The sequence below is a fragment of the Hypanus sabinus genome, chromosome 2 (assembly GCF_030144855.1).
Source record: "Hypanus sabinus isolate sHypSab1 chromosome 2, sHypSab1.hap1, whole genome shotgun sequence".
Taxonomy (NCBI): domain Eukaryota; kingdom Metazoa; phylum Chordata; class Chondrichthyes; order Myliobatiformes; family Dasyatidae; genus Hypanus; species Hypanus sabinus.
The window spans coordinates 129,175,801-129,192,774 of NC_082707.1; the positions used below are offsets into that span (position 1 = coordinate 129,175,801).

General features: G+C 43.4%; 1 protein-coding gene across 5 annotated transcripts in view; it reads right to left on the reverse strand.

Annotated features, from left to right (window-relative positions):
- smoc1 (SPARC related modular calcium binding 1) overlaps window positions 1–16,974 on the reverse strand; it is a 229,340-nt gene that overhangs the window by 174,175 nt on the left and 38,191 nt on the right. For all 5 annotated transcript variants that reach the window (XM_059954878.1, XM_059954891.1, XM_059954885.1 and 2 more), the window contains exon 3: window positions 15,595–15,710. In XM_059954878.1, coding sequence (XP_059810861.1) covers window positions 15,595–15,710 — 116 coding nt within the window. The remainder of the gene's footprint in view (window positions 1–15,594; window positions 15,711–16,974) is intronic.

Genomic DNA, 16,974 nt, shown 5'->3' on the forward strand with positions numbered 1-16,974 from the left:
ATACTATATTCTGCCATCATATTTGACCTACCAAAATGAACCACCTTACAGTTACCTGGGTTGAACTCTATCTACCACTTCTCAGCCCAGTTTTGCATCCTATCAATGTCCCGCTGTAACCTCTGACAGCCCTCCATACTATCCACAACACCTCCAACCTTTGTGTCATCAGCAAACTTACTAACCCATCCCTCCACTTCCTCATCCAGGTCATTTATAAAAATCACAAAGAGTAGGGGCCCCAGAACAGATCACTGAGGCACACCACTGGTCACCAAATAATGACAAAAAAATGAAAATAAATTTGCAAGAAATATTAAAAGTGAATGCACTTGTAAAAATATTTACTGTGAAGGGGAAAATGAGCCCACTGGAGAGAGATACTGATAATGTCATCTCGGTGCATAATAAGTGCTACAGTGATATTTGCTACAATAGTGCTTTGAAGTAGTTTTCACTGTACAAAAAGATGACACAAGACCGGCTCTACAAATACATTTGAAAGTCAGAAGGAAGAATTTGAGAATTCAGGCAAATTTTGAAGAAAACGTTAATGAAGAACATAATGGATCTAGATCCTATTTGCTCCAAGAGGACCACAACCTCCCTGTGGGTTAGAGGCTTGTGTCCCTCGATGATCTGGAGAGCTCTGCTGGCTGTGGTCAGGGCTTTATGCTTCGGGTCTCGGTAGGATCCCCCATGTCAAACAAGTCAAAAGGTAGAGGACAGACTAAGAGGGGTCCATGTTGGGAATGGCCAGGGTGTGGGACAGGTGGCAGAGAAGGAGTGCCAGGAGTGGGGGGGGGGGGGGTGAGTAGTGCAGGTGCAGAGACACCCAGCCCTGAGACACCAGGCAAGGTCATTTGATACCTAACAACTGGTTTATTGATCATTACAGAATGTCTCTCTGGCTCTTATTATTATCTGAACAGATAATAGGCAGATTGTTAGCTGAACGGTGCAGAGTTAGGTAAGGGAGAAATACAAAGAGATCTAGGAGTCCTTGTTCATCAGTCACTGAAGGTGAATGAGCAAGTGCAGCAGGCAGTGATGAAGGCTAATGGAATGTTGGCCTTTATTACAAAGGGAATTGAGTACAAGAGCAAGGAAATCCTTTTGCATTTGTACAGGGCCCTGGTGAGACCACACCTGGAGTATTGTGTACAGTTTTGGTCTCCAGGGTTAAGGAAGGACATCCTGGCTGTAGGGGAAGTGCAGCGTAGATTCACGAGGTTAATTCCTGGGATGTCCGGACCGTCTCACACAGAGGTTAGAGAGACTGGGCTTGTACACACTGGAATTAAGGAGATTGAGAGGGGATCTGATTGCAACATATAAGATTATTATGGGATTGGACAAGATAGAGGCACGAAATATGTTCCAGATGCTGGGAGAGTCCAGTACCAGAGGGCATAGTTTGAGAATAAGAGGTAGGTCATTTAGGACAGAGTTAAGGAAAAACTTTTTCTCCCAGAGAGTTGTGGGGGTCTGGAATGCACTGCCTTGGAAGGCAGTGGAGGCCAATTCTCTGGATGTTTTCAAGAAGGAGCTAGATAGGTATCATATGGATAGGGGAATCAAGGGATATGGGGACAAGGTACCGGGTATTGATAGTAGATGATCAGCCATGATCTTAGAATGGCGGTGCAGGCTCGAGGGGTCAAATGGTCTACTTCTGCACCTATTGTCTATTGTCTTCCCACTCCCTCCCCTCTCCTACCCTGATTCCCCTCTCCTTGCCCTCTTCCCACTGACAGTCCACAATACAGACCCATATCAGAATCACGTTCATCCTCTCTCACATATGTCATGAAATTTGATTTTTTTTTGCAGCAGCAATATAGTGCAATTCATAAAATGACTACAATTTTGTGCAAAAGCCTTAGGCACCCTAACTATATATATGCAGCCTAAGACTTTTGCACAGTACTATACACCTGAGTGTGATAGTATCACCGAGTTTCCATCAGAGGCTTGCATATCTGACAGCAGTGAAAACTGAGAGGAAGCTACTGACACGATGAAAACTGCTAGAGATGGAGAACCTTCATTGTGGCCCTAAACACCAGCAGCGTAACAGACAGTACGTGTAAGTGTGGTCTTGTTTGGGCTATTCTATGTAATAACTTGGGAAATTGCAGATGTTTTAGACATTATATTCCAAAGTTCTCTGGAATCAGAAATATTACCACTTAAATTGACAAACTGAAGTCATCCTGGAGATCCTTATAAAGCATAATTGTGGGCCTCTGAGTTTAATATTAAGGAAAGATACTTAAAATCTGTAATGAAAACTATTGAGCTCTTAGAGATGTATTATTTTACCAAAGAGCTAGCATGAATTTGCTATGGGTAAGTCCTGTTAGTCAATTTTTGAAGTGGGCACAAGCAATATCAATAGAGAACTTACACAAACAAGAGAAAGTCTGCAGATGCTGGAAATCAAAGCAGCACACACAAAACGCTGGAGGAACTCAGCAGGCCAGGCAGCAACTATGGGAAGGAGTACAGTCGACGTTTCAGGATGAGACCCTTCAACAGGACCCTCATACAATAGAGTAGTTTTTATGGATGTTGTCTATTTTGGAATTTAAGTGGCCAGGTTCCATGTAAGAGATTGTGAAAATCTTAAGTCCTTAGAATTAACATTCCGACTTTAATCGAAGAAAAAAACATTGACTAGAAATGATTTCTGTGGCAGAATTGACAAGATTTTATGAGGAAGGTATACTGGTTTGTTATTGTCATGTGGAACCACGTACAGTAAAAAAAACTTGTCTTGCACACTGGTCATTCAGATCATTCATGACATCAGTGTAAAACAGTAACAGAGTGCAGAATAAAGGGTCACAGTTACAGAGAAAGTGCAGCGCGGGTAGATGGTTAGTGCAAGGTCAATGCAAGGTAGATTGTGAGGTTAAGAGTACATGTTATTGTACTGGAGAGCCAGTCAATGGTCTTATAACAATGGGATAGAAGCTGTCCTTGAGCCTGATGGTACATGCTCTCTGGGTTTTGTATCTTCTGCCTGATGAGTGAGATGAGAAGAGGGGATTTCCGGTGTGAGTGGAGTCTTTGATTAAGTTGGCTGCTTTACTGAGGCAGTGAGAAGTATAGACAAGGTCCATTTTTCTTAGATGTAGTGATCTATGTCCAGAACACTCTGCAGTTTCCTGTGTTTATGGGCACAGCAGTTGCCCCATCAAGCCACAATGCACCTGGATAAGATGGCTTCTATGGTGAATCAATGGGCCTAAGGGGAACATGCTAAATTTCTTTAGCCACCCGAAGAAGTAGGAGCACTGGAGAGCCTTGATGGCCATAGCAACTACGTGACTGGATCAGGACAGGCTACTACAGCACTGCCCCACTTTGTGACGTCAATGACTGCCTCTTTAGTTTTGCTGACATTGAGGGAAAGATGGTTGTCATGATACCATGTCACAAGGCTTTCCGTATCCTTCTTGTACTGCATGATCTGAATTACAACCCACTACAAAGGTATCATCTGCAAACTTGAAGTTAGAATTAGAGCAGAATCTGGTCATGTAGTCAAACTCATAAGCTTTTTAAAGAAATCTAATGAAATGGTAAATGGATTCAATTGGACACTTACAAAGGAAAAGTCTATTTCCTCTCCAGCAGAATCAGGATATAATCCTAAATTCTTGTCTTAAAACACCCAATTCTTTACCACACCCAACAACCCAACTCAAAGCTTGGGACTATGCCCCACAGACCACAACCACCCTCCTCAAAATCAATAGAATTACCCTGTATCTGCTCCTGTCAGCTGCCCAAAATATCTTAAATTTTTACTGAATCACCGCATTGTCCTGAATGGAGGTGGGGGAGGAGATGAACATCCTTCCAGGTGAGGCAACACTTCACCTGCAAATCTGCTGGGGTCATCCATTGTGTCTGATGCTCCAATGCCACCTCCTCTACATAGGTGAGACCATCATAAATTGGGGGAAATGCTTCATCAAGCACCTCCACTCCATTCGCCACAAGCAGAACCTCCCAAAAGCCAAACATTTTAATGCCAATCCCCATTCCGATGTGCTGATCTGGCCCGCTTTGGTGCAAGATGAATTCACCCTCAGGGTGGAGGAGCAACACCTTATTTCCATCTGAGTAGCCTCCAACCTGATGGCATGAATATCAACTTCTCCTTCTGGTAAGATAAAGTTCCCTCCCCCCCCCCCCCCCTTCGTCTATCCCCTACTCTGGCCTCTCATCTCTTCTCAGCTGCCTATCACCTCCTGCCTTCCCTTTCTCCTATAGACCACGCTCCCCTCTTATCAGATTCCTTTCTCTCCAGCCCTTTATCTTTCCAACCCACCCGGTTTCACCTATCACCTTCTAGATCCTACCACCCTCCCACTTTTTTATTCTAACATCTTCCCCCTTCCTACTCAGCCCTGACAAAGGGCTTCGGCCCAAAATGTTGACTGTATTCCTTTCCATAGATGCTGCCTGATCTGCTGCGTTCCTCCAGCATTTTGTGGGTGTTGCTCTGGACTTCCAGCATCTGCAGATTTTCTCATGTTTGTGATACAGCCACTCCCTCTGTTCCAGTGGGAATGCACATTCCCTCTGTGACCAGGAGGACTTCACCTGGGGTGGTCCAGTTTCCAAAGCATGCAAGCTAGTAGGTTAACTGCCACTGGAAAGTGCCCTTATCGTGTCGGTGAGTGGCAAAATCCAGGGTCTGTCAATGGGAAAGAGGTGATAACAAACATTCCTGCCCAGTGGAAAATAGGACAGTCAAATCTGAAAAATGGATCGTTGCCATGGCAGTGACAGGAGCTAGCTTGCAACTTTCTTCCAGACAACAGCTCTCCACCCTGGAACGTTCAATGCTCCCATATGCCTAGGTGGCCAAAACTGGTTTCCAACAGCCTGCATCTCAAGCAAATCATTTTAAGTTGACAAAAAAAAAACAGAGCCTGGGAGATGCATTCACGTCGCCAATCTTCAGCAGTTTCCAATAAAGTTGTCAGACTCCCAGTGAGTGAAACCACTCGGGTGACTCACTCTGCAGGAGCTGGAAAAATCATTGGTGCGGTTTAATTGTGCTGTAACCGTTTTGCAAAGGTCGTAGGGATGATTCAGGATGGAATATGAAACCTAAGTACTCGGGAAAGACAGAGAGTCAGGTGATGAGTAGAGCAATACAGTTCCATAGTGGGCCCCTTGTTTTCCAGCTGAATACAGACAGCACTAAACCAGGGAGGGCAAAACCATAGGAGGACTTCGCCCTGTTATTGACTGTACTCATGAATCAGAGCTGAGGCAGCTAAAAAGGAAATGTGCAATGAGTGGTACAGAGTTAGCAGAGTTAGGTCAAGAGTAGGACTCTCTGCAATCATTGGGAATGGACGAGCAGGTTATAAACCGCTCGTTTCATACTTGCCAAAAGGCAGCATGGTCTTGTGTAAATCTGGCAAGCAGGAAATAATTCAATAGCCATTCTAGAGTCATCAAGGTTTGTTCCTGACTTTAAACAGCACTGAAACTGAGGGGAGTGCCATTCACCTGCGCTAGCTTATCTCCCTCAACTGGGTGTGGTGGACCCTTGGGTGGGTTTGGGCAGCAACAATAAGGGGCATCTATGCAAGATTTGATGAAATTTGGTTGGACATCAGTTGGAACACATTGGGTACATTTTTCCATTGACAGACCGCCATGCTTCAATATGGATGCACAATTAAAGTGCACAGCGAGGGTCATTCATGATTTCTTAAAATTCAATGTTAAATTCCGAAAATTAAAAGATTGCATGGTGGGCGGGGGGGGGGGGGGGGGGCTGGTGACTCTGCTAGCATGGTTGAGTGGGGGGGGGGGGGTCGATGCTTTTGCTGCTGTTTGTGTGAGTGGAGGGGATCTTTGGAGCTTCCATGTTTCTATAATTTGTTTTATGGGGTTTCTGTTTCGTGGATGTCTGTGACGAGTACAAATTTCAGGTGGTATTCTGTACCATACTCTGATGTTTAAAGTACGTTTGAATATTTGAACTTCTTAAAAGGATGATTCTCCTGAAATGCTTGAATTAAAAGGATATTCCATAATGTAAATCCAGTCGTTTTGTCTGCTTGAGGGATAAAAACTTGAAGTATTCCACTCTATCCCACACCCACCCCCCCCCCCCCCCCGCCACCAATCCAAATGTTACTGGAGATATCAAATCCACCATCTTATATGCTGCAGATGTTTTGTTTTAAAGAGATTACATTATGAAATAAGTTATAAGTTGAAGGTGAAGATGAGCCCCGCCAATGGTAAACAGACTCGAGGGGTTGAATGGTTGTATCCTGCTCCAAAGTTCCTTCACGTGAGGGTAAGAGAATATTACACATGCGCTTCAGTAAAGAAATGAAACCAGGTAAACAAAAATATTTAATGGCCAAAAAAAAATCATAGAAATATTTAACATTCAATCTGGACAATGAAGATCAGAATACTTCTAATGATTTTCAAGAATAGTCAACATTTCTAAATTATTAAGGGCTCCACCAAGTTTGGATAGTGGACTCAAAGACTCTAGGGGACTGAATGGTGGTCAGTTATATATGAGATTAACCAAATTCCTGGTCTTAATTTTTTTTATGTACTAAAAAATCATTCCTTCTCACATGATCTAGTCAGAGTTGTTTATGAGAATCACTCACTGGCATGGCCAAAAAGACATTACTGCTTCGAAATACTCCAGTTAAGAGCAGTCTTTTCTCAAAAGCACAGAGTAAAAATATCCAAACAAGTCTCCCTAGGATTCAAAAAATATGAAAATGTTAACTAGAAATGTCAGCTAATTGCACTGACAAATTAAGGTATCCAGTTTCACAATCTTGAACAAATTCTGGCAAGAACCAGCAGGGCAGTACCATTAAAAAATAATCCTCAAATTCTTAGTACATTGATCGATGTTTATTCCCAGGACAACTAGATCAAATACAGAAAGCTGAAAGACAGACAAAAGATCATATTTCTCATTACTCATGTGTCTAGATTAACTCTCTGGAGGTTTTATAAGTGTGGTGATGAAGCAGAATGGATCTTATTCAGTTACCTGCTCGAGCTCCACAACCCTATGAGGTAACTACTCTCTTCCAATTCTAATCTCAATTACCTCCAAGTTTAATTCAGCTGCAAAGACCCCAAGTCCCAAACCTTTCTTACTTTTCTTTTCCTTTAAGATACATTTCAAAATGTTCTTTCTCAAGCAAACATTTGATGACCTGTTTTACTGTTTTCTTATTTGGCCCTCTCCCAGTTTCTCTCTGATAAAGTTCACGTACAGCACCTCATCACATCACCTCTGTTGAAAGGTGCAATGCAAACACCGGTTGTTTTTGTTGCCACTTCAGTGCAGCGCCAGTCATGTCCCTGACATGTTGCTGCCTTCAGCCATTCCAACCTTGTTCAAATTTCATGATTTTCCAGTCTCTCTTCACACATGTCACCTACTTCATCCACTCTTTATTCTTTCTCCATACCCTTTAAATACTTGGGGTCTCTCGTCTTGGGCCTTTTAAAGCCTTGTGCAGGCTGCTTTAAGTGGTCAAGTAATTTGTGCCAAAGAGTTCCACACAAATCACCTTTTGCAGAACAATAACATTAGTCTCTTCTCGAATTCTTTGTGATTACCTTGAATTTCTGACTACTGCCTCCAGCAGATCACTAGTCATTCGACTGCAACACTTTGTAGTCTTTTTGCCGTCAACTTAACCTTCAGTGCTCCTGTGGGGCAAGCACTACCTTCTCAAATTTCTCTTCAAACTCTTCTTTCATAGCAACATCCTAGTTACATACACAGGACATTTTTCATTTCTTTGACATCACCATACCACCAAAACTACATACAAAATTCAACTGCAACCTACAGTCACGCACCATTTCTTATAACAACACAGTAAATCGCCACTCAGCCTCCTGGGTCCATACCCATGGGGAAAGTATACAGCAAATGGCAGGACACCCAACAACACTGATGTACAGCACAGGCTACACTTGGAGTTGTGCATGTATTTCTGATTGCCCCTTTTTAGGAAGGACGCAGAGGATTTGGAAAGGGTGCAGAAGACATTTACCAGGATGGGTCTGAGCTATTAGGAGCACCCATAACATCATAAAATATAGGAGCAGAATTAGGCCATTTGGGCCATTAAGTCTGTGTCAATTGATCATGGCTGATTTATTACCGTTCTCAGCCCCTGCCTTCTACACAGAACCTCTGATGCCTGCAAATTTGAATTGCTTTCTCTTGAATGCCAGCGGCTGAGGGAAGACCTGGTGGAAGTTTATAGAATTATGAGGGACACAGAAGCGGTGGACAGACCAGACCAGCTGACATCATTGGTGCACAATTGAGTGTTATTTCTGCCGAGTGCTCTCATTTATATTGATCCGACTCATTGTTCTGATTGGTTGGCTGTCGCACTAGCCGCAAGTCTCCGCTGGGTCCCGGCCAGCCAGATAGCTCAGTGTCTCTGCTGATCCATAACCCTGGCTATCGGTCATTGTGAGCGTTGGTTTCTCAGGTGTCCAACTGATGATGCGCTCTTATGTCAACTCGACTAGCGATGAAACGTTTGCAACCTAATTTCCAAGCTCAGCGAATAATCCTACAAACCGGCAACTACCTCAGCTTCCAATCTTCTCTCTGATTTCAAAGAAGGCATACAGATTTAGGGGAGGATGGAATGTTTGAAGAAAATATGCATTGCAGATTTTTTCTCCTTCACAAGAGAGTGCCTCATGCATGTCCATCCATTTTCTTTGCCACTTTCCTGAGGTCAGGGTCAAACCAGAAACCCAGGAATTGTGAGACAGTGGTGCTAACCACTCCCTATTCAACATCACTTCCTTTCTGTTGCAACTGTAATCGCCAACGTCCCTCCAATGTAATAGGCAAAATCTAAGAGTAACCCGCACAAAATGCTGGAGGAACTCTGCAGGTCTGGCAGCATCTACAGAAAGGAGTAAACAGTCGACATTTCAAGCCGAGACCCTTCTCCAGGACTGAGAAGAAAGGGGTAGATGCCAGAATAAAAAGAGGGAGGGAGAGGAGAGACAATAGCTGGAAGGTGTCAGGTGAAGACTGGCGGGTGGGAAAGGTCACAGACCAGAGAAGAAAGAATTTGATGGGAGAGGAGAGTGGACAATAGGAGGAGGGGACACAGGAGGAAATAATAGGCGGGTGTGAAGAAGTAAAAGGTCAGAGAAGGGTAGAGAGGAAGGGTGGATGGGCAGGGAATTTTGTTTATGAGATGGAGAAATTGAAATTCATGCCATCAGGTTGGAGGGTACCGAGACACAATATAAAGTGTTATTCCACCACCCTGAGGGTAGCCTCATCTTGGCACGAGAAGAGGCCATGGACCAATGTGTCAGAACGGGAATGGGAATCGGAATTAAAATGTTTGGCCGCCGGGAAGTCTCGCTTGTGGCGGATGGTGCGGGGGTGCTCGATGAAGCGCTCCCCCAATTCTCAACGGGTCTCACCAATGTAAGGGAGGCCGCATCGGGAGCACCGGACGCAATACATGACCTGCAGGTGAAGTGTTACCTCACCTGGAAGGACTGCTTGGGGCCCTGAATGGAGGTGAGGGAGAAGGTAAATGGGCAGGTGTAGCACTTGGGCCGCCTGCAGGGATACGTGCTTTGGAGAGAGATTAGTGGGAGAGACGAATGGACAAGGGAATTGCAGAGGGAGTGATCCCGTTGAATAGCAGAGAGTGGGGAGGGACGGTGAGGTAAAAATATTATTAGTGGTTGTCTAATCTGCATAATCTAAGAGTACTCAGTTGATGACAGCCTTGCTCCTTTGAATACTGAATTCATGAGGCACCTTTCCCCACTGAGGTGAATAATACACAGGTTGGTATCCAAGATCAGATCGCCTGTCTGCCCAATCACATCTATGGGAAGATCAATACAGAAAGTAACAATGGGGAACTGCAAGGCTGCACACAACCAACGTGATGAATGGTTTCAGCAGTCTCTGACATGTTACACAGCAAACTGTCCTCGTGTAGCTCTTGAAGTCTATGGGCTTGAACCGGAATGCACTCCCCAACAGTCCCAATCTTACCATCCTGCGCTATATAAAAGAATCTCACAGCAAACTTCAAACTGGCCCAGAGTGTTGCATGAGACATATCACAATGTGGCAGAACAGGCAGGAATTGTTTTTAAATATGCCCGTCAAAAAAAGCCCAATGCCTTGTTGATGCAGAACTTAAATGTGAGAGTCTTTGTCAGCGTGCCATGCTTGTAACAGTAGTGCATTCCTCATAAATAAAACTGCCATTCACTATTCGGCTGCACCTTCCTTTTTCCCCAAGTCTTTGCAGCATTTTCAGTCGAACACCTTACTGGCAGAATATCCTTAGTTATGAAGCACGAGACAAACTGTGCAGTCAGAGTCTAGCCAACAATGTTTTCTGTGGTTATTCGGGTTCAGGGGTCCAGATGTTCCCGTGATTGCAGAGTCCTGGTCCATTTGCTCAGGATAAAGATGCCGCTCATGGCCGCATGCACCAGGATCTGGACAACGTGCAGCCTTGGGCTGATAGAGTGGTAAGTATCACAACTGCCAGGAAATAACCTTCAACAGCAAAAAAGAAAACTAGCTACAGTAGATGCTGGAAAGACTCAGCTGGTCAAGCAGCACCTGCGGAGAGGGAAGTGGTTACCGTTTCAGAGTACGGCATTTCTATCTGATAAACCATTTGCAATTTCCAGCATTTACTTTTCTTATTCTGGATTTCTGGTATTTGCATTTTTAAGCTTTCAAAATATATCACATAAAAACATAAATGCAGTGGCTACAAACAGTCTGGATATCTAGTAACACCTCCTGATGCTCTACAATCTTTTCCCATCATCTTCCCTCCTCACCATCAGTAGTACCTACAGGAGGCACTGATCAAGAAGGGAACATCCATCATCATCCAAGCCATGCTATCTTCTCACAACTACCATCAGGCAGAAAAGAGAACAGAGAACATAGAAATCCACAGCACATTACAGACCCTTCGGCCCACGATGTTGTGCCAACCACATAACCTACTCTGGAAACTGCCTAGAATTTCCCTACTGCATAGCCTTCTATTTTTCTAAGCTCCATGTACCAAGAGTCTCTTAAAAGACCCTATTGTATCCACCTCTACCAGAGTCACTGGCAGTGTATTCCATGCACCCATCACTCTCTGTGTGAAAAACTTGCTTCTGAAATCCCCCTTGTACCTACCTCTAAGCACTTTAAAATGATACCCTCACACATTAGCCATTTCAGCCCTGGGATAAAGCCTCCACACAATCAATGCCCCTCATCGTCTTATACACCTCTGTTTCATCCTCTCTCGTGCCAAGGAGAAAAAGCCAAGTTTACTCAACCTATTCTCATAAGGCATGCTCTCCAATCCAGGCAACATCCTTGTAACTTTCCTCTGCATTCTCTCTATAGTATCCATATCTTTCCTGCTGAAGGGGTTTGGCCTGAAATGTTGACTGCATTCTTTTCCATAGATGCTGCCTGGCCTGTTGAGTTCCTCCAGCATTTTGTGTGTGTTGCTCATATCCTTCCTGTAGTGAGGAGACTGGATCTGAACACAGTGCTCCAAGTGGGGTCTAACTAAGGTCTTATATAGCTGCAACATTACCTCATGGCTCTTGAACTCAATCCCATGGTTAATGAAGGCTATCACACCATAAGCCTTCTTAACTATGCTGTCAACCTGCGCGGCAGCTTTGAGTGTTCTATGGACACGGATCCCAAGATCTCACTGATCCTTCACACTGCCAACAGACTTACCATTAATATTATATTCTGTCTTCAAATTTGACCTACTGAAATGAACCGCTTCACACTTATCTGGATTGAACTCCATCTGCCACTTCTCAGCCCAGTTCTGAATCCAAATGATGACCCACTGTAATCTCTGACATCCTTCCAGACTATCCACAACACCTCCAACCTTTACGTCATCAGCAAACTTACTAACCCGCCCTTCTACTTCCTCATCCAGGTCATTTATAAAAATCACAAAGAGGAGGGGTCCCAGAACAGATCCCTGAGACACACCACGGGTCATCAACCTCCATGCAGAATATGAACCATCTACATCCAAACAACACACACAAAATGCTGAGGGAGCCCAGCAGGCCAGGCAGCATGTCTGGAAAAGAGTACAGTCAACTTTCAGGTCCTGCCGAAGGGTCTTGGCCCAAAACGTGGACTGTTCGTTTTTCCAGGATGCTGCCTGGCCTGTACATTCCAATGATTAAAAAGTAGCCTATGAAATAGTCAAGTTCAGTGTCATTATACAGGCTGTAGAGAAACTTCCAGAAAAATACAGAATTGGCTATACTACAATTACTGAAATATCACTGAACAATTCCACATATATACAGTCCTAGGCACATTTATATAGCTAGGGTGCCCAAAATTTTTGCACAGTAATTTGTCAAAGCGGAGCAGAGAGCAAGTTTGTAAATCTGGCAGAAGCAAAGGATGTTGGGAATGGTGAGCGTGGAGCACTGTGGGAGGGGTGTGGGACAGGTGGCAGAGAAGGAGAGCCAGGGGTGGGGTTTGGCACAGGTGCAGACACACCCAGCCCTGGCACACCAGGCAAGGTCATCTGATTCCAAACAACTGGGTTATTGATCATTACAGACTGTCTCTCCGGTGCTTCCCACTCCCTCCCCTCTACTTTCCCTTTTTCCCAACCATGATTCCCCTGTCTCTTCACCCTTCCCATTCTCAGTCCACAATGGAGACTCATATCAGAATCAGGTTTATAATCACTCACATATGTGCCATGATTTTATTTTGTGCCCACTGTACAGTAAAATACATAAAATTACTACAGTACATTCTTAGGCACAGTATGTGTCTAAGACTTCTCGTATAAATATATAAGCAAGAAAGGGAAAAGTTAGACTATGACAAAAATAACAATTTTACCATCTAGTCTAACAACACACAGCACGGAGCAGGATGGGTATACTGCTGCTTTCATTTCACCTTGATGAGGTGGCCCTGTCACTGCCAACACCACATTCAGCATCACAATGATAAATTTGTTCACTCTAGTGCAGCTCTTGAATTATACTTTGTCACTGATCGTTTACTAATATTAATTTGTTAAAAGGAATAGGAAGCACCTTTATATAATGGCCAATCACAGCTCACACACTTGGTGAAGACACATATTCCACGAAGTAGTCATTCCCTGCACCACCAGCACGCAGTGGCTCTGGCTTTGGAAAGTTACCGAAGCTTCTACCAGATCACTTCCTGCTCTTGGGTGGTCAAGAGTAATAGAGGGGCATGGGAATACCACCACCAAACTCCCCAGTCCTACACCACCCTCAGAAATCACTGCTCCCTCAAGAAGAAACCCGACTCAGGTGGGCTATCAAGAAGAGAGAGCACCACCATCTTCTCACTGCTTGTTAAGATTAGGCCTTAACATTTGCCCATTCTCTGTGTCCGTGTGGGTTTCTTTGAGGCTCTTCTATTCCCTCCCATATCTAAAAGATGTGCTGGTTGGTAGTTTACTAGGTCACTGCAATTGCCTCTTGTATAGGTGAGTAGTAGAATTGGGGGAGGGATTGACTGAGAATGTGATGAGAATGAAAGATGGAATTAAAGTAGGATTATTGTAAATGGGTCAGTGTAGCCTCTGTTAGCAGGAGGGCCCAACTCTGCACCACAAGACTCCATGTATTTAGAAAGTTACTGTTCTTTTACTTAGTCTTGACCACATCCAATATTTTCTCACTAATATACTTCCTCAGGACTGACATTTCCACCAAAGCAGCCACAGAAATGAGTTTATATTACCTCATATAAACAACCACTTCCCTGCCCTCTGCTTGAGATTATGGACCCACAGAGACTGGCAAGGATACAAACTTGTCAACACAAAGTTTTTCCCTGCTCTTGGATGGATCTGCGGGTTCATATAACAGAGCAATCCCTCACAAAGCAACGTCTATTCTTCCTGAAAGATATCCTCCATCTGAAAGGTCTCAATGGCTTAAAATTCTACCATTAAGTTACTATTAAGTTCTATTATGGCTATTTGAATTATCGAGCATGCCTGCAGGAAAATGAATCTCAGGGTTGTATATGGTGACTATATGTACTTTGATGCTTTGAACTTGAACTAATTAAATGAAAAGATTCCCAAACCCAACAACAATAAATAAGAGAAACTATTTATAAGTCCCACATCAGGATTTGAGTAGTCACGACAGACTGGTACTCCAGTGCAATTAAGATTAGTCTTATGTGTCACATGTACATTGAAACATACAGTGAAATGGGCCATGTGTGTCAACAACCAACACAGTCCAAATATGCGCTGGGGACAGCCCAACGTGTCACCTTGTTTCCATCTGCAACATAGCATGCCGACGACTTACTAACCCTAAACCATAACGTGAGAGGAAACTGGGCCACTCAGAGAAAGCCCACATGATCACTGGGAGAATGTGATTGAACCTCGATCTTCAGTTGGAACCGTTAGAGCATTTCGCTAATATACCCCTGCAGTATTTTGTTATCTGATATTCCATTTTTCAAAAGTAATATGGAATTAAGTCAGACAAATGCTGTAGAATGTACAGAAAAATGTGGAAAAATGTTTTCCGTAAGACTCAGCATTATAACAAACTCGAAAGTTGGCTGATCATTCGTCACGTTTGTGCAAGACTTACAAGCGAGGAAATGCTCATGGGTTTTGCTTGTGCATTGCCTGTCATTATACACAGCACCTCTACTCAGACGGGTCAGACTAGAAACTTTGCAACAGTTGAAGGAGTTCAGGTAACTAGTAAGTTAATTCTGAATAGTGAAGTTGTGTTCACTTCATCGATTACATCAGCATTTGTTCTCACAATCTAGTTAGAAACATCTGATAGGTTTTAAACTGGGGGAAAAAGAAGGAAAATCCTACACCTTAAAATCAGTGGTTAACTTTTATTGTATTAGCAATAAAATCTTCACTTTCATCCAGTGTACAATATATAGAAAGGAAGTGTCGTGGTGGTGGTGATGAGACAGGATTTGCACATCTCAAAAATCTTCAGATTGTACTTCAATGGTCAAAGTTTATTATCAAAGTATGTAAACTTTATACAAGCTTGAGATTTGTCTCCTTACAGGCTGCAACAAAAACAAAGAACACCAATAAAAAAGAAAACCGTCGAACACCCAACGTACGTTGGAATAAAAACTAATTGTGCAAACAATGAAAGTAAGCAAATAACATTCAGAACTAAGTTCACAAAAGTGAGTTCACGACCACAGGCACATTGGTAAGAGAAAGACACAATAGTTGAGGAAGTAATAAATAAATAAAGACAAAATAAGCACACAAATATAAAGAGCCCAAGGGAAACATAACAATCTCCATTTACAGGTTGATGTGATAAAAAACTAAGGTGCTCATCAGAGTCCATACAATCTACTAAATGGTGCTTCTGATGGAAATTCACCAACCCAAAAACCTTTAACACCTTTACACTCCTATATGTGAGGAGACAGGCCTCTTCTCCACACTCCTCCCATTAGCTTACCTGAGCAAATGAGCCATCCTCGTTACACTCTGGAATGAACACCGGTTCCTGTGGTTTTTTGGCCTGTTCCTGTGCCTGCTGTGCCCTCTCTGTCCGACACTTGGTTGGGCCTGTTTCTGTAAAATGAGAGCAGGTTTTATTACTGTTGTATTTAGGGAATATTGTGATTCATCGGGATACTATCGGCTCTTCTCTTGCATGATCCCCTGGCCTCGGTCACAGCAATAGTGAAAACTGCTCCTTTAAAATGAGAAACCTCCATCCACCTATAAAGAAAGCTTCCAACCAAGTGCAAGTCGGAGCTGTTTTCTAAAAATTGCTTGCGTTGAAACAACACACAAGGAGATGCTGAACAGCTTCAGCACAGCTTGTATTTGTGAACATTTTGTCCAGGATCTTGAACTTGCAGGAATTTGAATATTGCTTGCACTAGCCATCATCAGCCAGTCAAAAACCTTGAGTACAAAAAACATATACCTTGTTGTGTGGCCCTGGGCACACTTTCCCACCTTCCCTTCCTATCACTGGAGGAACTGAAACTAACAAGGTGGTTAGATTTATAGTAGTGCCAATGGCAAGTCAAAAGTAGACCTGTTGTTGAGAAATTGCAGTAATTGGCCACCTCTCTTGACCCAAGTTTGCACAGAGAATGAAACTGCATCAGATGCAGCTTGCTTTCATTCCGGAGCAGCACCACTTTTCCCTCAGGTTCCCAAGAAACTGAACGGCACACTGCAACATAGCTACACTCAAGTCAAAGTCAGAATCCCACCCCAGGCAGGTAAATTTCTTTTTTTTTAAATAAAAAATAACATCTGCCTAAAGTGAAGGAAACACAATTCCAGCTCAGCACCATCAGGAGTCTGGTGATCCTGGACACAAATGGAAATGGCAGCGGAACCAACAGGATAATAAATGATCATGTCACTGCAGTGATCTTGCTGTTGAAATATAGAGGAGTGTCAAATGTGGTTCGCTTGATCCAAGAGCAAAATTCTCCAACTTCATCAGGACAAGCTGACCAAGGTCAGTATTCGTTCCCGAGCCAACACCCCGGCACTAAGGATGAAGTTATATTGGGCAGGCTACATTGTCTGCATGACAGACAGCAGACTCCCGAAACAGACATTCTTTCCTATATTCTGTCACTGGACATGACTACCAGGCAGAGAGAGAGGAAATGATTCAGGGTGTGCTCAAAGTTTCCTTGGAAAAGACAACATGCCTACTAACATCTGGGTTAAGGGGGTTATGCAAAACAATGAGAAGTTTTGATAGAGAAAGCAGGTAAAAATAATTCCTCGAACATGCAGTTTGGCAACCAGAGGTTGGAAGTTTGAAATAATTGGCAAAAGCAACAGTCAGGAAATGAAGAAAGGT